Raw genomic sequence first — 26,888 nt, forward strand, 5'->3', positions numbered from 1 at the left:
ATAGGATATACACCTATCGCATCTCATTTTCATCACAAACACATTAGCGAGACTATACACAATACATTACAAAGTTGAGCTTGGGTTTGATAAAATAAACAGCATAATTTTGACTCTGTATTACATTTATTGAACCATACTTAAGAATATGGGTGTTGCATCCGTGACAACGGTGCTTTACACCATTGAGTTCCCAGTCTTTTGCCTCAACTGACTGTGATATGATAGCTAAGTAGAGTATACTTTAGCACATCACTAAGGTATGCTATGACAGGGGAACCAGAGACACAGGTGTAGGTCAGTGAGTAAAAGCACTATATCGATCATCTGTAGGTTGTGAGTTCAACTCCCGGCTTGTCTTTTACTTGTGGCATATCTACCTTCCAGGTGCACCTTGATGATGTCACAATGAGATCAGCATTGTGCTGCTTGCTACTTCTTCTTCCTGTGAACTAGAAGCCACATTCAAGTCTAATCTGTGTTTTGATTCTGTTCCTAAGTTGGGCCAGTGTAAGTTATGGGATTTACCTTTGTTCTGAAGAATGAGCTGATTGTTGCAATGTTTTAAGACCAGGAGAGTGTTCTTTCGAGCAAGATATCACTTCTAAACTATCCTCTCTGAAATAATGTCTCTTGGAAATCGAGAGAAAGCTTATTGGATGACTTAGGGTGCCTTTCCTGCCAATCTTTGTGGAACTTAAATGAAGTTTATATGGTGTTCAAAGTCCTATCCTTTCCACTTCTAATAGGAGGTGAGTATGACATTTCTGTACAGCTTTCTGTGTAGCATACATCTACCAATTCCCACCTTCCATACTGATAATGTAAGTTCAACACCCACTCGGTACGTTTCATCTTCTAGTTCTCCTTTGAAACATAACATATTTTTCCTTGTATTAATGGTAAACTGTACAATTCTGATATCCTAGAGGAAAAAGATACAACACAGCAGTGTTCTCTGTCTGCCATTCCCTACCTCACTGATATTGCTAGATCAACTAATATATAGTTTACAAAATGGTATACTGTGTTTTAGTTATCTTTTTCATCATCCTATACTTACAATGCTGAATGAGTGATAATAAAGAGTATAAATAATTTAAAACAAACAAACAAAAAACAAAACAAAACCGTACCCACGTCTATCACGGGTCCATTGGAGATGTCTTAATGACGTTTCAGAAACCTGCGTCTATTTTGCGCGAAGAGGTTGTAGGGACGTCTACCGCACGCCTAAGTACCGTTTGATTGACACTTGCGTTTCCCGGACGTCTAAAGCACGCCTATGTTAGACGTACTAATAGAGAATTTACCCCACAGTGTATGCGTACAAATAATTACCAGTACAAAAGGAATGGAGGGTGAACTACAATCTTTAAAGAAAATAGAGATACATTTAGGGGAAAAAAAACAACTGGAGGGTAATAAAAATTAATCTTGAAAGCATGGCTAAACATGGAAAAGAGGTAAAGGAGATTATGACCTATACGTACAGTCTGATTGAAATTAAGTATTAGAGCATATGCTTTAATGATAGAAGAATTATGCTATCTATGTCTCAAATGCATCCCTACACAAGTAACTTTTTAAAGAGCTTTTAAATTTTTCTAATGAGGATTCACCACATAGGTAAATTGGTAAGTTGTTCCAGATCTGGGGTGCTATAACCGAAAAGATAATAGATTTCCTAGTACCTTTTACTTTTAAAGAAGGGATAGTCAGCAGATGTTGTTCTGTTGATCTGAGTGGTCCAGGTGATTTATCACTTTTTAACTTGTCAATCTTGCTTAGTACATTTTCCAGTTTTCACCAAGATTTCTTTCAGTTCCTCCACATTATCACCCTTGAAAACCATTAACGGTTCAGATAGATCTCTTACATCTTCTTCTGTAAAGATCAAAGCAAAGAATTCATTGTTTGTCTGCTAAGGCCTTATCTTCCCTGAGCGCCCCTTTTGCTCCTTGATCATCAAATGGCTCACTGATTCCCTCACAGGTTTTCTGCTTCTGATGTACCTAAAAAAATTGTTAATATGAATTTTTGCTTCTCTGGCAAGTTTCTCTTCATATTCTTTCTTAGCTTTCTTTATCAGTGCTTCGCATTTAACTTGCCAGTGCTTATGTCTCTTCTTATTTTCTTCATTTGGATTCTTTTTCCATTCTTTAAAGTTTGTTTTTTTCTATAATAGCCTATTTCACTTCACCTTTTAACCATGCTGGCTCTCATTTTCTTTTCTTTCCACCTCTTAATATGTGGAATACATCTGGTCTGGGCTTCCCCAATAGTATTTTTAAATAACATTCATACCTGGTTTACAGTCCTAACCATTGCCTCTGATCCCTTTAGCTTCTTTTTAACTATTTGCCTCATCTTATGGTAGTTGTAGGGTTACCAGACGTCCAGATTTCCTCCTTTTTGAGAATATCTCCAGGGGTCCAGATGGCTTTTCAAAATCTGGCACTTTGTCCGAATTTTGAAAAGCTTCCAGCTAGCAGTGACGTTGGGATGGCATCTGCGCATGAACGGATGCGTGCGTGTGACATCATTGTCACACCAGTGCATGTGCAGATGCCCTCTCGACAAGTGAACAGGTTGAGAGGGGTGGGACTGGGGGCCTGCCTGGATGGAACAGGGCAGGCCTGGGGGTGGGGGCCATGGAATCTGGTAACCCTAGGTAGTTGCCCTTTCAAAAATTAAATGCTGCTACAGTAGATTTCTTTAGTGATGTCACTTCAGATATCAGCTCATAGGTGATCATTGTTTCCAACGAACCCAACACAGTTTCTTCCTGTACAGTGCCCTTGCATTACACTAAAGACCAAATCTAAAAATAGCTCCCCCCTCTTGTCGTTTAGAGTATGTTAATACAGTGGAAAACAGACATTTGATCCAGATTTAAAGCTTTGAGCACGGAGAGCCCAGGCCCCCGCAAAAAAAAGACCGAGAAACACGGATATATAAAACCCTGTTGTTATAAACTTAGTATCTTAATGAAACGTAGAGCCGTAAATTTTACTGTTTGGGGCCATACCGAGGCCTTTTCTTTCTTTTGCTGTTTTTCTGGGACTTGCAGTTCTCCGTTCCTAATCCTTCCCATGTTCCGCCCCCTCGTGAAACTACACCTCCCATCAGCCCCTCTCCACCGCGCAGCCCTGACGTAAGCGAACGTGTTTGCGGCACGAGAAGAAAATAAGCAAAAGGTGTATGTGGAGGGGCCTCGCTGGTACCTGAGGCGCATCTCTGTCCACTGCTGCCTCCGTCGGTTTTGCGCACGGCCTTCGGGCTGTGGCTCGAGACTCTGCAGCTGCTCAGGCAGCACTTTTCGTTCTGGCCTTTTTCTTTATTAATTTCACTTAACGAGCAGCATGGGGTCCATCCTGAGCCGGAGAATCGCTGGGGTGGAAGATATTGACATCCAGGCGAACTCTGCCTACAGATATCCTCCGAAATCCGGTACGAATCAGACCGGACTGATATTGTTCCTCTTTGTAACGGCAGCAGGCCCCAAAGTCTTCTCCGCCATTGCTTGTTAGGTTTTATGAAGTCCGCTAAGAGCCTTCCTGCCGGGACTTCAGTCACCCACCAGCCGTGCAGAGGCCGTTACATAAAAATGCTTCAACATTTCCGAGAAAAAAAAGTAGGACAAATAGGGGATTTGCAAAAATATTTATGTACCTTTGTATGTATATAGTGAATATTTTCATTGTTTCTAAAATAGTAGCGGAATCAACTGGATAAGTGCAACATAATGGATTCCAGTGAGCTTTCATTGTTCAACAAGTGCAAAGGGGAGGAAAGTAGGGCAAGTTTCTTAAAAAAAAAAACCCCCCCAACAAAAACCAAACCGATTATAAACGGAAATCCTGCTCTGTATGACATGTTGATGAATTGCTTCTGTCATAGGTGCCATCTCTGAACTGAAGACACCTCCTGCACGGTGGCGGGGTGGGGCTAACCTATACTTTAGCATCCTCAGTCTTTCTGAAAGTTGTTCATATGGCTTATATAATGTATTCTTGGCTTAAATTGATTTCTTTTTCTTTCGTTTTTCATCTTTTGTTGTATGAGAAGATTGTGTAGTTGAACCTACCATGTTTAAATGCTTTTGTTCACATTTTGATACTAGAAAATTAGCATTTTTTAAAAACGGATCTGGTACTTCTCTCCCCCCCCCCTTATAAGGATTTCAGCATATGAGGCTGCATGGTTATTAAGGGTGACAGAATTTGTCCCCATCCCCAAGGAAAACCATCCCATGTTATTCTTTAGTGTCTATCTTGATCTCAGTCCTTCTGCACCAGCATTCTTCAATGCAAGGCTTGAGGGTCATTTGCTGTGGCCATTCATACTCTGATCATTCCCTCTTTTTAAAGAATGACATGGGGATGGTTTCCTGCGGTAAACCACGGGGACAGGGATGGTGACAAATTCTCTCACTGTGTCATTCTAATTGTAATGTGTTTATATTTTTTGATTAAATTGTAAATTTGGCAGAACATTTCTAGTAATACTATGGAAATGATTGCTAGCAGAATATATGATTTGGAACTATATTTCAGAGTATTTTTGCATACTTTACTAGTTTGTAGCAAACTAATTTGTTTTGTATGTGTGGGGTTTACTTTTGGAGTTCTTTTAAAGATTAGTATTTATGGGCCCCTTTTATAAAGCCTCTGTAGCGATTCTCCCACAGCAAATGCATCTAAGCCCATAGGAATTGAATGGGCTTCAGTGCATTTGCCGTAGGGAAATTGCTACTGTGGCTTTTTAAAAGGAGCCTTATATATTTTATTGCTAAGTTGCATACACTTATTTTATCCTAGGAGAAGCAGGCAGTATGTTCTCATGTATCAGAGCCCTGGTATGGACTGTCAAAAAGTGGACTTTTCACTTTGAGTTCTGGGACTGTCTGCTTTACTCATGTGTCGGTCAGCAGAATCCTCAATTTTTTGCTCTCCATGGAGCAAAGAAGTCATTCTTGGATTTTCTCTACATGCTTTTATTTTGGACTCTTTCCCTTCGTTTATTTGGGCCTTGCAAAAGAGAGAGAAAAAAGCACTATCTATCTATAATATACATACATATATATATATATATATATATATATATATACAGTGGTGCCTCACACAACGAACTTAATTCGTTCCAGGAGCAAGTTTGTTATGCGAAAAGTTCGTTATGTGAAACGCGTTTTCCCATAACAATACATGTTAAAAAAAATAATTCGTTCTGTAGCATAAAATATGCTAAGATGACATAAAAAAAGATAAATTTATCTTGTTAGAGCTGGTGTTAGACACAACTGGGGACTGCAAAGTCCAGGCAGAGGCTTACGGCTCTCTTTGACCAGGGGGGACAGTTGCCCTAGTTGCACTACCCTAACCCTATTCCTGCTATGTGTGACTGTGGTATTCTGTTAGCATGATATAGAGGGGATATATGTGAAGGGGAGGGGAGACAGGGGTTTTGTTGATCCTTGCTGTGTATTATAATCACCCCCCACATACTCCCCCAGTGTTCCCTCTAAGCTGCGCTGGCGTGCGCTGGCGCACAAAATATTGCATCGCAGCGCACAAGTTTACGTCACAGCGCACGGCGTACGGAGATGGCAGGGCGGCGAGAGGAGAATCGGGCGAGTTGGCGCTGGCGCCCGATATTTGTAGCGCACAGCGAAAATAATTTTGCCCACAACACCCGCCCGCTTAGAGGGAGCACTGCTCCCCAGTACCTTTTTTAATTCCTCCCATCTTTCCCAGCCAGTGGCGTACAGGCCAGAAGCGCAGAGATCAGGAGCAATTCCTCTGCACGCCTGTGTGGGCCCATGCCGATCTCTGAATGGCTGCAGTTAGTTCTTGTGAGTCCCGCGAGAGCTGGCTGCAGTTAGTTCTTGTGAGTCCCGCGAGAGCTGGCTGCAGTTAGTTCTTGTGAGTCCCGCGAGAGCTGACTGCAGCCATTCAGAGATCAGCGCAGGCCCAGGCAGTAGCACAGAAGGCTTGCTCTTGATCTCTGTCTGCGCTTCTGGCTGGGAAATTTGCTAGACCACCAGTTCGAGTGAGCGGGTGAGATTAAAGTTGCAGCAGTGGTGGCTTTTTTAAAAAAATATGTGGCGGCGGGGGGAGGTTTAAAAATATGCGGTGGCGGCAGAGGCTTAAAAATATGCAGCAGCGGCGGCAGGGGGGTTTAAAATATGTAGCGCCACTGCACAGGGAGCCAGGCGGAGAGAGGGCAGTTAAGGATGCAGCTCGGGGGCGATGTGAGGAGCTGTGAGAGACGCATTAAGATCTCTCCTCGTTTAGCTTCAGTTTTTGTTTGATTTATTTACCTCGTTCTCCTTATGCCTCCGAAGAGAAAAGGGGTGGTCAGGGGACCTTCCTCGCCGGCCTTGGCGTCTACCCCCCGGCAGCTAACGATGGATAGCTTCTTTTCGGCTCCTCCAGCACCAGCAATATCCGGAGTAGAGAGCCCGGCGTTGGGCGGCGAAGAGAGGGAGTCGCTTGCCCTTTCGGGCATAGAGACATCGTTGTCTCCTCCGGCTTCCCATACTCCTCCGTGTCCAGCGGCTGCCGGAACGATGTGGCGAGAGACACCCGATCCCGGAAGTGGAGGCGCGGGGTCTCCCGACGAGGGCACACCGTCTGGAGACAGTTTGCTGATGGAAGTTAACAAGAGAGAGGGGGATTTGGCCTCTCCGACGGAGGTTTCTCTTCAAGGCATCTGGTCTTTGCTTCAGCGGATGGAGTCAAAAATGGAAAAATCATCTGAAAAGGTAACAAAAATAGTGGAAAAATTGGATTTGCTGACTGAAACTGTGGAAGTAATGAAAAGGGATTCTAGTGCTCAAACTAAGCAGATGCAGGAGGATATATTGCATTTACAACAATTCAAGGTGGCTTCAATTAAAGATAGTTTCCTTATAAATAAGAAATTGGAGCAATTTGAAAATTTTAACAGGCGTTTGAACCTCCGTATTTTAAACTTTCCTCAAATTCCGGGTATATTGCCTTTGGACTTATTAAAAAGATACCTGATTGAAAATTTAAAGATTTCGTCAAATTGTATTCCCCCTATAAATAAAATCTACTATTTACCAAATAAGAAGATACCCGGAAGACAAGAAGGAGAAGACGAGATTGAGAAAGAGATAAGGAGGGAAAATAATGAAATAGAATATGCTAATGTGACTGCTCTTCTTGAACAATCAATTACTACTGATAATGTTAGAGCTACGCTCTTAGTATTATTCGTTTTTGAGCAAGACGTGAACATGATTATGAAACTATTCTTTAAAAACTCACAGAAATTATTTGGGGAGCAAAAAGTTTGGATATATCCTGATGTCGCAAAGACTACACAAGAACGGAGGAAAGAATTTCTTACTATGCGTCAAGATACTATAAAATTGGGAGCAATTTTCTTGTTAGCATACCCCTGTAAATGCTTAGTTAGGTATTTGGGAGTTAAATATACATTTTTTTCTCCTAATCACCTGAAGGAATTCTTGGATGTAAAGAAAATCATCAAGGACTGAGGGGAAATAGAAATTAATAGCTAGTGTTTAGAACATAAAGCCTAATTGTTTAATTAAGTTTCTTGTTAAATTTCTCTCAAAAATTTTCGATTGACCATCTCCCTAATATGGTGGTCTAAGAAAGGAAAAATTATTTTCATAAGTATGAATCTGTAATACTTCTGTATTGTTTTTTCTTTCCTGTATTTAATGTAACAAGATGTATTCTTGTAAAATTTTGTTGAATAATAGAAATAAAAAATTCCAAAAAAAAAAAGGATGCAGCTCGGGCGACTTCGTTGTGTGAAACGAAGTTCGTTGTGGGAAGCAAGACCTGAAGTTCGTTGTGCGCAGCGTTCGCTGTGCGAGGCGTCCGTTATGCGAGGCACCACTGTATATATATATATTTTTTTGGTATTGCATCTATGCCTATTGACTTGCTAACCTTTCCTGAGACCGGAAGCATCAGGGCCCTGCCCCTCCCCAGACTGGGGTTTCCCGGTGGAATTTCTTTTTTTTTTAATGTGTTTTCCGCATATTCTTGCAGCAGTCTACAGTGTTAGACCTGACCGGACACTGATGCTGAAGCCATGTTTCCCCCTCTGGACCTGTGTCAGATATCTCAGTCTTACTCGCCACCATCTGTGTCGCCCCAGAAGCGCTTCTCCTTAGCAGGGTTACTGGTGCTTTGAAACCAGATGCAGCATGCATCCTCTGTACCCTTATCTGTAGAAGTACTGGCACCATCACTGCCTGACTAGCATAGAGAGCTGTTGCAGCGTGACTTGATGTCAAACCTGAAGCATACCTCCACAGTGGGGTTACTGGTGCTTCGACACCTAATGCCCCCATCGTGCCTCTACCACCAGCGAGGCTGGCACAATCATTACAATACCAGCTGACAGGACTACTGCAGAAAAAAATGGGTGCCCATTCTGAAGTATGCCTCCACAGCGGAGTTGGACGCTTCAACACCCGGTGCCATCTGCACCCCCTGTGCCTTCAACAGCAGTACCGGCTCTCTCACTGAAGGAGCAGCTGAAGGAACTATTGCAAGAGGAATTAGCTGGGCTGTTGTAGACACATGCTGTACTATTTCCTGCTTCCATGCCCCCAGCTTCAGCCCAGTCCAGGCATAGCCAAGAGGCTTCATGGCGCTAACTAATACATGTTATAGGCATCTGACGTTATCGTCCAGAGAACACAGTTCTTATTCTCGAGTTGTCTCTCAATGTTCTTCATATCGCCTTGGTGCTCCGTGGGATATTCACTTTCAGACTCTCCAAAGCATCCCTCTCATTGGCCAGTTTCTCCAAGAAAACCTCCTGCCTAGAGATATGACTCTAATACTCTAATCTATCTCTACACCCTTCTAGTGGTTGTTCAGATCTTTCTACGGATGAGTCTTCCAGTGTACCTTTGGATCCATATCCCCCATTGCTTCTCAGTGGGTCGCCCCCACTTGTGAAAGCTCTGTCTTTCACAAGATTCATCAGACAGAGGGGCAGGCGCTGCCTATAGATACTATATGGAATCTACAATGCAGTTCCGAGTGGAATTTATGGCCACACTTGATTATAAGGAGTGGCCTAAGGACTGTGTGAAAGTCCTTCTCCATGCCCTTATGAAGGAGACCTTACTTAGGAATTGAGAAATGGCTCTATATGTCCCAGTAGCACCACACAAATCGGATACACTTACCACCTTCAATCTTGCTGTGGCATTGACGGGCCTCCGTTGCAACACCAATCATTAGTGATAGAATTGAACTTGAAAAAGGCAAACATCAACAGAACAGCTGTCGGTACTCCCCCGGTAGAGAATGCAGAATTCTGGTTTAAATTTGGCCGGAGAGTATTCCAGGGATCCATGCTGGTAAACAAGATTCTGAACTACAGCTTATATATGACTTTCTGTCTAAAGTCTGATCATTATATCCCCTCAGAGCATCTCTCTGCCAATCAACATTTAATTAACAATCTCCTGGAGACCAGGAAATACATGGTGTGTTCCACATTTGACATCTTTGATATTACCTTCAGTGTTCAGGATTGCCTCTCTAACATACCCTGTATGGGGGATGATTTATTTGGTGACTGGATAGAGAAGGTTTCTCAGAAGATCAAACGTCGCACCAACTGCATGCATGACTTCTTTATCCTCTTCTAAATCTTGCCACTCTTAGCTGCCGAGAAGTTATTCTGGCACTTGCCAAACGTTCCACTTATCCTTCTAGACCTCAATATCATCTGTCCTCTGCATTGGTTGGTCCACCAACTCAGAGGCACTCCAGGCAACAAAGACCACAGAAAGCTTCTGTCCCGCCTCAGTTCAAACACCAGCAGTCCTTTTAATACTCTCATAGAGAACATAGCCATTACTCCTTGTCCTCCATCTCAGACTCTTCCCAATAGGAGGCCACCTCAATCATTACCATCAGTGCTGGTCCCTGATAACATCACATCTGTAGGTCCTTCACATAATGAGGCAGGGCTATGCTCTTTGTCTGCTGAAGACACCTCCAGACCCTCACCCCAAAAGTAATTTTAGTTCCCTCCTCCAACTTAATGCAGTAGAATCGGTCTCTTTACAAAAGAGGGGCAAAGGGTTCTACTCTACCTATTTCCTCATATTGAAAAAGACCGGAGGCATCTGATCGATTCTATACCTGAGCTCTCGACAAATATTTGTTGAAGGAGAAAATTTTGCATGTTTCTCTTTGAACCCTGTTACCACTCTTGGAGCAGAATGACTGGCTATGCTCTCTAGACCTCAGGGAAGCATATATCCACATTCCTATTCTGCCTGATCACAGAAAATACTTTTGATTCTGAGTAGGCACACATCACTTTCAATACAAAGTGCTCCCATTTGTACTGACGTCAGTGCCAAGAATATTCACAAAATGCCTACTGGTAGTGGTTGCTACCCTCCATACCCATGGATTCCAAGTGTTTCCTTATCTGGACGACTGGCTGATCATGGCTGCTATGCCTCAGTTGACTCTTCAAGCCATGAATGCAACAATCTGGCTTTTAGGTTCAAACAATTTTTATTGATGCAAACAACAGCAAATACAACACCAGGGCACCCCAATGGTGCACAATACAAACAATGATGCATCATATACAAGAATAGAACAAGCAAGTACAGACGAAGAGTAACAGCGACAGAACTCCCCCCCCTTTCTAATCTACGCAGGGCAAGCAAGACCAGCGGGGGCGGAAAGGCACTCAGAGGCCCTGGACTCTGATGAGCTCGTGGGGTTTGCAGTCAATTCCGAGAAGTCTCATCTGCAATCCTCTTGGTCCCTGCAGTTTATTGGAGCCCACCTGGATACGATGCAGTTCCAAGCATTCCTACTTCAACAAAGACTCCTGGTACTGCTCCAACTCTGCAAGAGGCCTCCTTTTGTCATTGCATAATGGCGTGCCAAATGCTGTGGATCCTTGGACACCTGGCCTCTACAATACACATGACTCCCATTTGCCCATCTCCATCTTGGGGAACCCCAATGGGCACTTTGAACCAGTGGTCTCCTACAACCGGATGCCTCTCCCAACACCTGACAGTCACCCCAGCTTCCCAAAAAGCACTTCAGTGGTGGATGTTCACCAACCTATGCAAAGACTTTCTATTCTAGGCACCACCGTATCAGAACCCACAACCTCTGGAAGATGAGCTACAGCAGCTTCTAGTGAGGTGTCTGATTGCCCTGTGATATCATAACTTAGTGATATGCTAAGATACCATCACTTGGCTAGGATATCCTAAGCTCTCATGGTAGGAACCCCCCCTGACTAAAAAGAAGCTGCTGTGATTCAGTGGGTAAAAGCCCTGTGCTCATCTTTCAGAGGTCGTGTGTTTGAATCCCAAACAACTTCCCCCAGCATATGTTCCTATTTTAATTGTGGCATTCTACCTTGCAGGTGCACCTTGATGATCTCACAATGAAGTAACCATTGTGCAGCTGTACACCTCCATTTGCAATGAACTAGAAGCCATGCTAAGGTCTGTGCTTGGTTTTTTTTCTCTTTTTACCCTTTTGCAAATGAAGTTAGCTGTTCAATCTATATATTTGTCATGTGGTTGCATCTCTTTGAAGAATTAGCTCCTTGGAGCAGTTTAGTGAGAAAAAAGGGGGGGGGGTTTGGTTGTTTTTTTTTTTTATAGCAAGAAACCTAAAGCTGTGTTTTTCATGTGCTCTAATTTGCAAATAACATTGCTGTTTGGCCATAAAAATAGTAGGTATGGCATGCAATATGTTTGTATTGATATGCCATGTTTATGTGGTGGCTTATTAAATGTATTTTGAGCTAAATAAAGTAAAAATGAAATCCCTGAATCCTATTTAGAAGATTGCATTGGAAACATCCAAAGCCCGCCTAAGTCTTGTCCACAGAATTCATGTCTATCTGAAGCCCAAACTAAGCTCAAAAGTAGACCAGCTTTTCATTCGCCTACAATTTCTGCGTTAGATGGATGCACTATGGCACCCAAATATATGTTAATGAGTGAAGACGCCCACATTGAAGCCTCTCCCACGTCATGCCTACCTCATGCCCACGCCTATATGGTTAGGCGCAGTTTTTCCCGAAAGGCGTCTACTGAATTGTGGATGTGTCTTGAAACTCGCTCCCACATCCTCAGGACGTCCATCTGCCAATTATCACTTGTTAAGACCCTGCTTAACTTTAGGTGATACTTAGGCACCCTATATAGAATCAGGCCCTTATTGTTCTTTTGTGTGACTGTCAAGAGTTACTTTTTTGCTTTAACTTCAAGCTGCTTTTTGCTGCTGCTTTAGTTCTCTGCCTAATCATGCCTAATGGCAGTGCTGGTGCAGAATAACATTAGAGATATTGTTTATATAGGAAATTTTATCAAGTGTGCAGTTTGACATGTAGACTGTCTTCACAGCAGAAGAGCAGTGTCATGATTATGTACTGCAAAGAATCTATTTATTTATTTAATTACTTAAAAATTTATATAGTGGAACTTTGGTTTACGAGCATATTTCGTTCCAGAAGTATGCTCGTAAATCAAATTGCTCATATATTAAAGCGAGTTTCCCCATAGGAATGAATGGAAACTCGCTTGATTTGTTTCCCCCACCCCGGGGCCACCGGCGCTGCTCCATACTACCCCCCTCCCCCTGAGAACCGGCATCGCACACACCCCCCGCAAGCAAACGCCCCCCCTGGCAATCGCATCCCCCGCGGAGCACCCAAACAGCATCCCTTACCCCGATTTGGCACCAGCACCAACGCATAAGACATGCCGGTGCCTGAAGATCCTCCCTCTTGGCTGGGCTGGGCTGGGCCTTGAGCATCTGCACATGCTCAAGGCCTTCTGGTCTCGCTCTCTCAGAGAATCTCGGAGATCTCCGAGAATCTTGGAGAGAGTGAGACCAGAAGGCCTTGAGCATGTGCAGATGCTCAAGGCCCAGCCCAGCCCAGCCAAGAGGGAGGATCTTCGGGCACCGGCACTAGCATGTCCTGTGCGTTGGTGCCGGTGCCAAATCGGGGTAAGGGATGCTGGATCGCGGGAGAGGTATGCCGGATCGCAGGGGGGGATGCCAGATCGTGGGGGGGAGGGGGGGCACTCACAAATCGAGTCAATGCTCGGTTTGCAGGCACGATTTGCGGGAATATTTTGCTTGTCTTGCAAAACACTCGCAAACCGAGGTTTGACTGTATACTGCTTTAGACCAAAGGAGTGTACAATCAACGTACAAAATGCAATAAATATGACAATACATCAAACATTATGTTCAAGCAGAATACAATACATAAAATATCCCTCATAATCTAAATAAAAGCTGATACATACAAACAAATATGTTTTCAATAGTTTTTATGATTCAATTCTTTTTATTGTTGAATAACAAAACAAATAAGCATCCGACATACAGCATGGTGTCCATAAAGTAGGCCAACAATAACCACAAATACAGTAATTCCCACTTCCCTCTACATCACAACGCATAACTCATATTCCTATATGAATCCTTCATCTCCCAACCCCCATACAGCTGACAGTGACACAATTTCCGATTGACTATCAAAAATAAAAACAACCCTGAAGCAGCATTCAGTACCCCCCTCCTCACCTTTTCCCTCCTCTTTCCCGTACCCATGGTTAATAATGCTAACAGGTTGATTAAGATGATTTCTCTGATAGTCCTCTGAAAGAAAAACTGCCCACCCTGAATACAGCTCCAAAGTTCTTAAACAGCTAAGTGAAAACCATAAAGAATACGTTGAATATAAAAAAAAAATTAAAATTGTAATACGGGAAAGGGATATCTCGCACTCCCGCTGTCCAGCCCCCATACCCCTCCAGCAATTGAAATGTCGGAAACTAGTATTGTCCTTCCCTGGTGGAAACTGCGAATTGCCCTGGATAGTGACCCAAGGATTCCCTTGCCAAGTGCTGAGCAAAAAGGACCAAATCACCCTCAGTGATCTAAGAAGTAAACTATTTTTAAGGAGAGGTGGGATTTGCGCACATGTCTTGAAAACAATCAGGAGCCTTATGGTATTTAACCTGCAAAGCATGTCTTATGTAGTAGTAGGCTTCATGGTAATTTTTAGGACTTCATTAGTTGGTTACCATAGTTCCCCCTAAAGGACCAATTTCTTTCTTCTGTTAAAAACTGAAAACTTTACTAATTATTGTCAGGGGATAAGACAGGACTTGCTTTGAACTGGCACCTTGAGATTCCTGGGTGTCTCCTTTTCCCAGATGAGCTGGCCAGAAGGTAGTGCTGAATTCCTATCCATAGCCCCAGAAATTAAGCAAGTATGTGCCTGCATAATTCCTCTTTAATACTGGACTATTATGCCCTTCTGTCTGATCTCTTATTTGGCAAATGAAGCCACACAGGTGGTGATTCCTACGGAGTATGGTGCAATGCCAGCGTGTTGGAGTAAGGATCATGAAAGCAGTGAGTATGAAGCTTGTGCAGACCTTGTGCTGCAAGCATTTTTCATCCTCTATAGACGGGCCCAGATGAGTGCTGCTGGGAGCACATCAGGAATCTGTAGTACTTTGTGGCCAGCAGAAGACCCAGTACTGTAGCCCTTCAGCAGTCAGGGAGAAGTGTTGGGGCAAGGGAACTCTGTGGGGAAGAACCCTTGCTGGCTGAAGCAAACAGTGCTGGGGCTGTTAGGGGGGGAGAATGTTGGGGCCTTGATGAGTGAAGTAGAGTGCTCTGGCTGTGGGAAATTTAGGAAAATTTCTTATACTAAAATATATTTGCAATAATCAATCAGGTGTTCTACTTAGAAAATGCTTAAGTACCTGAATGTAAAAACCGCTTAGACAATTTCCATTGATAGGCAGTGTATAAGTAACAAATAAACTTGGAAATAAACTAGAACTAAAGGAACCTTTCATTAGTCTCCAGCTGCATCATCCTAAATAATAGAGTTGTATTTCTATCAGCTGATGATGGTAGAGATCCTGATTTCCCAGTGTTATCACTGGTATAAGGGCTGGAGTTCTGTAGGGGAAAACACCTATATTTTCTCTTATCTCCAACAGTTGGTAGGTTTTTCAGGTTGGTGCATCTAGTTCCTGGCCTGGCTCTCAGCTGTGTAGGCTAAGGCAGCACTGCTTCATAGAGCCTAAAGGCCTTGTCCCAGTTTCCTGGCTCAGGGACTAGTAGATCATAGAACATAGCTCTGCAGCCCCAAGTCACTGCCCACCAGTGGTACCGAGGCAAACGATGTGGCTTGGTCCCCTGCTACAGAGGAAGCGAGTCCCTCCTCTCCCTCCCCCCAACCAAGTTAACCTCACTCCCCTTTTCAGGGTGCCCCCTCATGGTCTCCCTTTAACTTTAGGCGGTCATTGCTAAAATGGTCCTATCAATTTGACTGGGCTGCCTGGTCTGGCTTTATTCCTCTGTCAGGAGTTTGGGGGGATGCTTTCCACACTTGAGAGCTAGGCAGAGGGATATGAAAACCTGAAAGTCCCGGTTTGTGGTTGGCTCTGGAGGAGTAAGGCAAACCTGTGTGCATTAGTCATGTGTCTGGGCAGACTGGCACTGCTCTGCTTGCAAGAGCTGATGGCTGAGCACAGCTGCCAGCTTCTTCTGGTTTGTGTGAAGATCTGTTTCCTGATTTCAGAAATAGCCCTGGGGGGAGGATTGGGGGGTCTCCCCTAAGGTCTTCTGAGGCTGCAATTGCTTCAGCATTGGGATCCATGGTCCTGATGCCTTTGGTGGGAATGGCAGTCATTTTTGACCCTGCCTGCAAGCTGGGAAGACCAGCAGTCTTGAGAGTCAGGTTCTTGGAATCCCCATATTTTATCACTATTTTTTTTCCCCACAGCCCTCCAATAATTTCTGCCACTAGCCTCAACTGAAAATGTTGCAGGTTTGCTCTTCATAGATTCTGTTTGCTATGAAGTTTGAGTAGCATATTTACAAGTTTTTGTGTTGCTTCACAGTATATTGCCAGTGGAAGGATTTTGTGGTGGTGGTACTGAGATGATACCAGAATTTAAATATATATTTGTTAAATAAAAAGTGAGAAATCTGGGACTGATATATTGGGGATTAGGCAAATTCATGCTAAGTTACACACTGAAATATTTATGTATGCTTTGTTCAGCTGTGAATTAATGATCAGTATGTCGCACGTTGTCTGCTAGGTATGTCGCACAACAGAAGAAAGGTTGATAAATACTGCTCCATAACTATGAAATTGCTTCCTCCTTTCCCCAGTTGCCCTTAAATTCAGCTGCTTTTATATTGTTTTTCACATACAGTGATGCTACTCTACCTTTTCAGCCATCTGTGCGCTTCCTTAAAGGTTATATGAGCTTGGTATGATTGCATATTATTTATGGAAGTCATTGAACCACATCTTTGATAGCTGCAAATTCTAAGTCTGCCTCTAACATTAGGGCTTGCAGACCCTGCACTTTATTGCTTAGACTGCAAGTATTTGTGCTTATTGCTTTCTAGCTATATTTTGCCTCTTGCCTTTTGCATAGCTTTTTTTTTGCTTCAGGTGGAAAGAAGAATGGGTTCAATTAAATATTAACACACCCTGGAAATTAATAACTTACTGAAGCTGAGAAGAGACTGGATATTTCAGCAAGAAAAATGATCCAAAACATACTTTAAAATCAAATATAATTTGCTTACATGAAAGAAAGATAAAGGTTTTGAATTGGCCTTCATAGACTTGGAGTTATTGAAAAATTGTGGGGAGATCTCAAGTATGCAGTACATGCAAGGAGAGCTAAGATTATTTTTGAGAGAGTGCTGCAAGGAAGAGTAGGGAAATAAATTCCAAAAGCAAGAACAGAAAACCTTAACTGGCTACAGGAAACATTTGGAATCTGCTAACTCTACCAAAGGTAGAGAATGACACGGGGACAAATTTGTCCCTGGTCCCATGGGATCTATCTCTGTCCCCATGAGTTCTGTCCCTGCAAGCTCTGTCCTCATCTGCACAAGCCTTGGATACTTTTTAAAATCATAAGTGTATGAGGCTTGTGCAGATGAGGATGGAGATAGATCCTGCAGGGATGGGGACAAATTTGTCCCCGTGTCATTCTCTACAAAAGGCATATGTAAATTTTTGCACCTGATTAATTTTTTAAAATTAGAAAATAGTAATTATTAGAGCTGCATTTCAATTTAAAAAATGTAATTGCACAAGTAAAGGCATTTTATTTCCAATTGCAGTTTTTATGAGTTTGGGAAGGTCACTTAAACCTCCATTGCCCCAGATACAAAATAAGTATCTGTATATAACATGTAAACTGCTTTGATTGGAGCTATAGAAAGGCAGTATATCAAATCCTGTCCCTCTTCCCTTCCATAAAAGACTGCTCATAATATAACATAACATATCGTTTGATTGTGGCGGTATAGAAGAATAAAGTTTTCTAGGTGGTTTACACAGAAGAGAGCTGGACAATCGGCAAAGTACAAGTACCGTATTTGCCGGCGTATAAGACGACCCCCCAACTTTTAGTTAAAATATAGAGTTTTGTTATATACTCGCCGTATAAGACTACCCCTTCTTCCGCACACCTTCTCTACCGCCCCGGGTGCAGCACAGCCGGCCAGGTCCCCTTACTTTTGTGGCACTTCCCCGACCGACCGATAACAGCCCGGGTCCGACAAACCTCCCTGCCCTTAACCGCGAATCTAAATTACCTTCTTACAGCTGCTGTAAGAAGGTAATTTAGATTCGCGGCTACAGGGCAGGGAGGATTGTCGGACCCGGGCTGTTATCGGTCGGTCGGGGAAGTGCCACAAAAGTAAGGGAACCTGGCCGGCTGTGCTGCAACCGGGGCGGGGTGGGGCGGGCCGCCCCTCTCCCTTGGTAGCCACTCGAACCGCGAGGCTACTCTCCTTCTCCTTATCTGCCCTGCCTGCAGCACAGAGCCGAACGGAAGTCTTCCCGACGTCAGCGCTGACGTCGGGAAGACTTCCGTTCGGCTCTGTGCTGCAAGCAGAGAAGGTAGGGAGAAGAAGAGCCGCGTACATCCAGAAGACTGAGCATCCAGCCCCGCAGGAGCCCCGCGACCCTCGGAGGCGTCCCCATGGGATCCCCGCGACCCTAGGGGGCGTCCCCACGGGATCCCCGCGACCCTAGGGGCGTCCCCGTGCAGCTCTCTAAACAGTACCCGGCGTATAAGACGACCCCCGACTTTGGGGAGGATTTTAAGGTACTGAAAAGTCATCTTATACGCCGGCAAATACGGTAGTTAAAAATACAACATTTTCCTATGTATACACAATATAAAATTTATGTTATCAATAAAGCTTCAGTTAAGAAATGAATTTATCAAACAGTACAGTCTTAATTTCTTTTCGAAATGCGCCATAGGACAGCATGGCTCCACTAATGTAACTACCCAACCAGGACTGTTGCTTACTTGCTTGAAATGCAAGAGTCCTATCCAAAAAAGACCTGTATCTACAGCCGGTAATTTTAGGATAGGTGAATAAATTGCAATTCCTAGTTATCCTCATAGAGCTGTATAGCATGAAATGGGATAGAAGGTAGATTGGGGCCATTCCCCAAACCAGCTTAAAGCAAATACAAGAGAATTTAAATATTACTTGTGCTTCTACTGGTAGCCAATGTAACAGTCGATAGTAGGGACTAATGATCATCTTCCTCCCTCCCACAAGTCACGACCTCCACCATAGATTCTATTGGTGGTCCCTCCAGTTCTTCTAACAGGTAGAGACTGACATAGGGATGGTTAACTGCAGAGTAGGGATGGAGACAGAACCTGTGGGGATGGTGCGGGGATGGAGACAGAGCCCGCGGGGATGGAGACAGAGCCCACGGGGATGGGGACAAACTATATCCCCGTGTCATTCTCTAAATATGTAAAAGCTTAACACATCTTAGACAATCGGCAACTGAATTCAGTGACTAAAAAAACCCTACAGAAGCTGCTTTTGGATTTAAATGAACTACTGTTAAATGACATCATTTGTGTCTTGTCTGCCTTTGATGTGGCAACATGAGTCTTATCTGCTGATCAGACTCCTACCACCTGCAATGTTCTTCCATCATGTGTCCAGCTGCTTAAGAATCTTGATGTTACTGTAACAGATACAGCTATGATTGCTGGTATCAAGGAGCATTTAATAGACGCTTATATTCCTATTCATCTACTACACAGTTTAGGTTCTCTTTTATACCCGTATCTGAAAGACAATCCAATTACCTTCCCAGATGATGTAAAAACATAGGCAACTGAATCTTTGGGAAGGTTATACCAAAAGCAGATCTAAATGGAAGGCTCTATAACATAATATAAAACTCACTTCTATACTGCTAAGTTCTATTCGATTCACAAAACATAAAAAATAGAAAAATGAATACAGTAATGAGATATATCTAATTTCCAAAAGATTCAATAAAGAGATGCATTTTTAAAGCACGTCGAAACTGTTGGTAAGAGAAGACACAATTAAGTAATTTAAATCCTTAGCCCTTAATGCTGCTTGAAAAGACAACAGATGCTTTTGAAATTTTTTGAATATTCTACCCTTGGCAGATGGAAAAGAGAATAACGCATGAGATTTCCTAGAGTGTTTGGAGTTGGTGATGATAAAGGATTCCATGAGATATTCTAGATTAGGCCTGACAATACATGTGAACAATGAGAACGGGTTATATTTTATTCTGTACTTCCTTTCAAATATCAGCAAAGCAATTTACGATAAAATAGTGAACAAAAACAGAATTGCAAATAAAATAAGAAAAAAAGTGTATGATTGAACTATAACTACCCGGTTTCCATTTACTAATCTATCAAATCTAATAAGTTAAGACAACACCCAAACCTACAATAAAATCTTTAACCCCTTCCTTACTCCTTGGCCTATCTTGAGCTGTCTCCTGAGAACTTTTCATATCATATAACTGATGACAATTTCTGTAATTTTGTTGTTGGCGAGTATAATTTTTTGTATAGGTTTAGCAAGAGCCTTTAGCTTAGAACTGAGTTCTTGTTTGGTTCATCCAAATCTTACTCTGGCTTTCACCTATACTTTACTTATTCCCTTGAACCCGTTTGTATAGAGTATCTATAGCTATGTCTACAAAAGCAAGGTGAATATAAATTTATTTGAAGGTATGGTGTTTATATTTGCTGTTTAGCCTATATATATCTACTATAATAAAACGCTAAGCGGCATGCACACTCCTACCTGCGTGTTCTGTGATCCACATGTCCGTGGAAGGCAGGAGTGCGCATGCGCGCATAAAACGGTCCCTGCGGTCTTGCCGACTCCCCCCTCACTCACAGTAAGTGATTTCTTCGTCAGCACCCCCCACCATCGCACCCCTCCTCGAAGCACCCGAACCCCTCCCATTGTGATCTGACCTTCCCATCCCGTCCCGCCATCTGACCGGCTCACTTAGTCCCTTGCTGCCCCTCCCTTTCTGCGGTCCCAAGAAACCTGCCGACTCCAGCAGCGTCTGCAGCACTCTACACACGCTGCTTTGGGGCCTTCTACTACCCTGATTTGCTCTGCCGTGTCTCTGATGATGTCATCAGGGACGTGCCAGAGTATTCGGTACTCGGAGGCTTGAGGGGAGAGAGTGTGAGAATAAAGACAGGAGGAGCAGAAGCCTTTGGACTCTTGCCTGTAGCCATTGGTCAGGCAGCATGTGCAGAACAGAAGTTACATTAGATGGACTCCGACGGCAGAGGGAAAGCCCGAACAGGTCTCTCCGACTTGAATCGGTAAGTTTGTTTTTGTACAAACGAATTGATTTGAATCGATTCATCCAAAGTGAATCGGTGAATCGATTCGAATCAGAAATCGGGCAGAACTACTCCAGAGCCTATCACCTCTTAACTTCATCCTATGCCCTCTCATTGCAGTTTCCTTTCAAATGAAAGAGACTCGACTCATGCGCATTTACATTACGTAGGTATTTAAAAGTCTCTTATCATATCTCCCCTCTCCCGCCTTTCCTCCAATGTATACAGATTGAGATATTTAAGTCTGTCCCCATATGCCTTATAATGAAGACCGCATTTGCAGCTAATCAGAAGTGATATTTTTGCAGCCAATCTGCATTAAGCTTCACTACATGGCAGAAAGTATAAATTTCTGTAACTGATATCAGTCAAATTGATTGACCAGCGACATCAATAGCAATGAAGTCCAAATTTCAGTTCTTGTCAGAAAAAGCGGGTTCAAATAGCAGTTCTTGGTGAAGAGGGATATTCCAATAGGCAGATTGCACAGAGGATGGTAGACAATCAAAGTATAGTGATCAGGGTGCTTAAGAAGGAGTAGACAGGAAGAACACAGGATAGCATTCAGGTTGACCAAGAAAAACAAAGTTACTGACAAGATTGCGTGTTGAGATCACATCTCTTGGCAATAGAAAGCTGACATCACCTCAGTTTCTGATAGAGTGGCAGGACAAGTGCTCAGCCATGATTAGTTAGTACAAGCACTGTGAGGCATAGGTACCAGGAATTTGGTTTGACAGGGTGTAAAGCTAGGAAAAAAACACTACTGACTTATGCAGCAAAGAAAGCCTAGCATGGCATGGCTTGTGCAACATTGCAAGTGGATAAAGGAAATGTGGGAGAAGGTGTTATTTAGTGATTAGAGCACTTTCTACATCTTGGGTGATCAGTGAAGAACGTATTTACGCAGATATCCAGGAGAAGAATTCAAGCCTGAATGCCTTAACCTGTTGGTTAAGCATCCTACAAAGGTCATGGTATGGGGATGTATGGCGGCAAGTGGTGTTGGTCGGCTTCACTTTGTAGAGAACATGGTGAATGGTGTGAAATACATTGAAATCCTGCAGAAACGCATGTTGCCTTCAGCAGAGAATTTAATTTTTTGTGATTACTTCTTTCAAAATGATAATACACCATCATTGAGCAAAAACTGTATTCGAATGGATGAGAGAGAAGGGAGTGAAGGCAATTACTTGGCCTGCTCAGTCACCAGATCTCAGTCCAATTGAGAACCTGTGGCAGAAGCTGTTACTGGAAATATAAAAAAAAAAAACAGCCAACAACGAAGCAAGAGCTGATTGCCATTGATTGAAGCTTGGAATAGGATTATCACCCACGAGCATCTGGTGAAGCTGGTCCACTCTATGCCCGAAAAGTATCAGCTTGTCCGCAAGAGCAAAGGCTGGCCAATCAAATATTGAAAGCAGTAGACAGGACAAAACAGGGCTAACTATAGAAATAAAAGTAAAACTATAAGTAATATAACAGAATCTGTTACTATAATTTAACATCATATAGCCATACCATCCCAATACATTATCATTGACAATATTCAACAAAATTTCTCTGGACTGAAAATGTATTTAAATTTATTTAAAGGCACACCTTTATCAAACATACATGTACAGTAACTGGACATATGATAGTAGAATGGAAAATTAAGATAATATATAACAAATGGTTACATAGCTTAAAATACATCAACCAAGTTAATTTTATCAATTATGGATCCTGATGTATTATCATTGTGTGTTCACAGTTTTTCTTGTTCTGAACCACACTGAACCGCAAGGTAATGTGGTATAAAAAAATAAAGCTGTTATTATTAGTCAGGAATATTCAGACATGACTTGACTATAGCATTGGAAAAAGATTTTCAAGAACTACTTCTAATTTTTGCTAATTGTGTTACTGTATATTATTTCTTTATGACAATTCCAATACTGTTAGTTTCTAGATTTCTGTTGTGCTGGCACTGCTGTTTATCTGGTGCAGGGAATTGTTACTTCCTGTTTGGTTTTTAAACTTGTGCACAATCTTTTTAAAAAAATCTTTCATCCAGCATTATCAGGGAAGCATAATTCAGTGCCTCATCATTTTTCATTGCGTACAATCACTTTCCCCTTACTTACTCTAAAACACATGGAAGTGACATGTACACATCCCATCTCATTTGGACTAACTACTGTAATACCTGTGTCAGGCTTGTCTGCTTTACATGGACACGAAAGTAGAGGGAAAAACCCAGGGAGATTTGTGTCTGTAATATTTCAGCAGGAGTGTAGAAACAGGGTCGGGAGAATTTGTTTTGTGAAACTGCAGTGTACTGTTCAGTTCCTCCAGGGCAGAAAAGTGGGCAAGTGATGAGGACAAAAAGAAGAGCAGAGAAATGAAGCATAACCCTGTGATGATGCAGGCCATGGGGTAGCCAACTTGGCTAAAACTTTCCAGATACCAGCTGGGTCTCTGCATGATTTCTGATGGTTATCCATGTAGTGTACAGTAAAGAAACAGAAATAAAGAAAACCAAACCACTCCCACAGAAGAACCAAAAAGGAGCAAATAAAGGATAGAAATGACCATGAACCAGGATTACTTGCAGCAAGTTCTTTATTGAAAACATTGGAATTTGAACATGAAACAGAAGCCATAGATTCAAGGAGACTTCGAGGTAAAATTGCGTTATTTGCGGATGACGCTAAACTATGCAACATTGTGGGCAGCGCAACCGAGCCCGACAGGTCAACCGTGCCAGACACTATGAGGCAGGACCTACTTTTACTGGAACAATGGTCTAATACTTGGCAACTGAGTTTTAATGCCAAAAAGTGTAAGATGATGCACCTTGGTAGCAATAACCCCTACAGAACATACACCCTGAATGGTGAAAACTTAACAAGAATCATTGCAGAACGAGACCTGGGTGTAATCATTAGTGAAGATATGAAAACTGCCAATCAGGTGGAGAAAGCTTCAGCCAAGGCTAGACAAATGCTAGGTTGCATCCGGAGAAGTTTTATCAGCCGTAAGCCTGAAGTCATACTGCCGTTGTACAAGTCGATGGTGAGACCTCATCTGGAGTACTGTGTTCAGTTTTGGAGGCCACATTATCAAAAGGATGTGAAGAGAATGGAGTCGGTTCAGCGTATAGCCACTAAGATGGTCTCAGGACTTAAGGATCTCCCATATGAAGAACGTCTAAGCAGGCTGCAGTTATATTCTCTCGAAGAACGTAGAGAAAGGGGTGACATGATCAAATATATTACAGGCCGTATTGAGGTGGAGGACGTTATCTTCTTCCTTACGGGGCCCACGGCAACCAGAGGTCATCTGCTCAAACTCAAGGGTGGGAGATTTCATGGTGACATCAGGAAATACTTCTTCACCAAAAGAGTGGTTGAGCGATGGAATGGTCTTCCACTCAACTTCAAGGGATGATGGGATAAACATGTAGGTTCGCACCGAGGAAATGCTTATAAAGAGGGTTCTTGTTGAGGAAGGGTTCTTGGAGTGGATTCGCTCCGGGAAATTCTTAGAGGGAGGGTTCTTCGAGTGGGCAGACTTGTTGGGCCAACGGACCTTTTCTGCCGTCATACTCTGTTTCTATATCCAGTGGATGTTCATTAGCCTAACTAGTTTTTATAGCTGTTTGCCTACATGTCCTGTAATAATGTTACTTGCTACATCGCAACACGTTTCTTTTGGTTTTGTTTTCTTCACAATCACACTGCTATAAAACTTGAACCAGATGACAGTAGTCACATACACTTAGCTATGCAGCAAGGAACAGGTAACAAAGCCAAGATCATTATCATGGCATTTCTTTCTTGCTCCCAGATTATGGAATAATTTTCCTTTATGTTCTGATCAAACGTATAATGCATTTTAAGATCTCTCTGAAAACCCACTTTTTAAGGCTGTTTTTGGATAGACAGCTGAGATTTGATCAGTTGATCGAAGCGGTGGCATTTGTAAACTGAGAATTTTGAGAGTTTGTTTTTTTATATACTAAATATATTGCAATTTTAGATACAACTGATTATTTCTGAATGTATAATTTTTTTTCCTATAGAGTAGATATTTTGAGCTTCTTTCTTTTACTGTTGACATTGTATACCATTCTGACCTTGCTATGGTAAATGAAGTGGTATTGCAGATTTATAAATAACAAATAAACAAAACAATACAGTCTTCTGTAAGGATTCAACTTTGTCAAGTGTACGGAAAAAGTGGAGAAAAAAGGCTTCAGTGTCCACAGTGCTCCGTTCAATCCAAGCAAGCCTGAATGTCCCAATGTTTTGTTTTCTCCCCTGAAGATGTGCTTTGCGAAACAGTATCCTGTTGGAAGTTTGGCTGTGGTGTGGCATCTTTTTGGTAGATTGTGGACTGCGGTGAGAAGAGTGGATGTGCGTTTTTTTCTGATTGAGGAGATTAAGCGTTTGCCTGACCGTGCGGTTGAAGATGTGAGTTTTATAATGGGACTATCACCAGCTGGGATCGTGGCAGGTGGAAGGGAGGTATGACGCAGAAGAGGAGATTGGACAGTTAAGTATTTTGTTTGTTTGTTGGGTTTTTTTTTATACAGGAAAATCATTTTTTGGGTTGTATTTTATTATTTTTTAATGATTTTCTGGTGCTTTGCCCGATTGCTCTGTTCTTGATCGATCTTTAGGACTTGAGCGTTACTAGCTGTGGAATTTCTATTCATTCTGACCTGTAATGGACTCCTCATTTTTTCCACCATTTTCACTATCATTGTGCTGAACATATTGTCACACCACGTTATTTGAGAGTGGAATTGACCATTTTCTACCTGTATTTGGATTCATATCAAAGTTGTTTTGAAAAGTGTTTGGGATATTAGTGGAGTTTTTTTGGCCTGTGATTAAATTGTGCTCGTTTGACTACTTCAGGCTTGCTTGGATTGAATGGAGCACTGTGGACACCGAAGCCTTTTTTCTCCACTTTTTCCATACACTTGACAAGGTTGAATCCTTATAGAAGAGAGTATTGTTTTGTTTATTTAACTGATATTTTTCATACTCTTGTCCTTTTTTTGTATTTTTTTTCAGATTTACAAATAAGCCATAATCCAGAGAAGCAATATATGGCAGCTAATTTACACTTAGTACTTTAGTATTGAGAGGGTAAGACATTTCTAAAACTATCCAAAGACCCTTTTGCCATGTATAGAGAACTCATCTGTTTTTTTTCGTGCAGGCACAGTGCTGAGGTCAGTTTAGATGTTTCTACTTTTCTGAAATGCAGGTTGTATGGGCTGATCCCACAGTTTCTGCTAAGTAAACTGTGCTACTTAGTGTTGAAGGATTCTATTTCATTAAAATTGTTGCCAGCATCAGATTGATAGCTTTCAAGTTACAGGTGTTAACTTCTCTTGGACAAGTATGCTCATTTAGTAGAGACACCAGGTTTATTTTACCTGTTTGTTCTTTTCTTAGGGAACTACTTTGCAAGTCATTTTTTTATGGGGGGCGAGAAGTTTGATACCCCACATCCTGAAGGCTATTTGTTTGGAGAAAACATGGATCTTAACTTTCTTGGGAACAGACCTGTTCAGGTAAGTGGATTCATTTGTGAATGTAATGTAAATCACTTTTAGTAGGTCCGTACTTAGATCAGTTCAGTGATATCTGAATACAGATACTTCACAACTGGTTGGAAAGTTTTTACATTGGGTGGTATGTCTGCTTCCAAATGATAACTGATAATAATTTTGTTTGCAGTGTGATTAGCAAATCCTGAAACAGCTACTCTTGTACTTATTACGCTGCTTCCCACTATTCTAAAACTTGTGGGATAGTTATATCCATCAACCAGTAGGTGGAGATAGAAAATACTGGGGAGCTGGGCTGCCTACCTGGAGGGATGTAGCACAGCTCAGTTCTGTGTTTTCTGTGTTCTGTGTTGGTCTCTGGTTTTGAGTGCTCTGCTCCTGGTCCAGTTGGTCCATTGGCTTCCAGTTGAGCTTGGTAGGTGCCTAGTGATTGCAGAGTCACATCGAGAGAAACATAGAAACATGATGACAGATAAAAGGCCAAATGGTCCATCCAGTCTGCCCATCTGCAATAACCATTATCTTATCTTTTCCTCTCTTTAAGAA

General features: G+C 42.4%; 1 protein-coding gene across 4 annotated transcripts in view; it reads left to right on the forward strand.

Annotated features, from left to right (window-relative positions):
* Positions 1-3,163: 3,163 nt before the first annotated feature.
* The window catches only part of MGRN1 (mahogunin ring finger 1), a 156,902-nt gene continuing 133,177 nt past the window's right edge, over positions 3,164-26,888 (forward strand). For 3 of the 4 annotated variants that reach the window (XM_033962959.1, XM_033962958.1, XM_033962960.1), the window contains exons 1-2: positions 3,164-3,453; positions 26,227-26,345. In XM_033962959.1, the coding sequence (XP_033818850.1) occupies positions 3,366-3,453; positions 26,227-26,345 (207 nt within the window). In that variant the 5' untranslated portion in view covers positions 3,164-3,365. Of the gene's footprint in view, positions 3,454-3,500; positions 3,638-26,226; positions 26,346-26,888 lie in introns of those variants that run through there. The other variant, XM_033962961.1, reaches the window with a different exon arrangement.

Source organism: Geotrypetes seraphini, chromosome 11, assembly GCF_902459505.1.
Source record: "Geotrypetes seraphini chromosome 11, aGeoSer1.1, whole genome shotgun sequence".
Classification (NCBI taxonomy): Eukaryota; Metazoa; Chordata; class Amphibia; order Gymnophiona; family Dermophiidae; genus Geotrypetes; species Geotrypetes seraphini.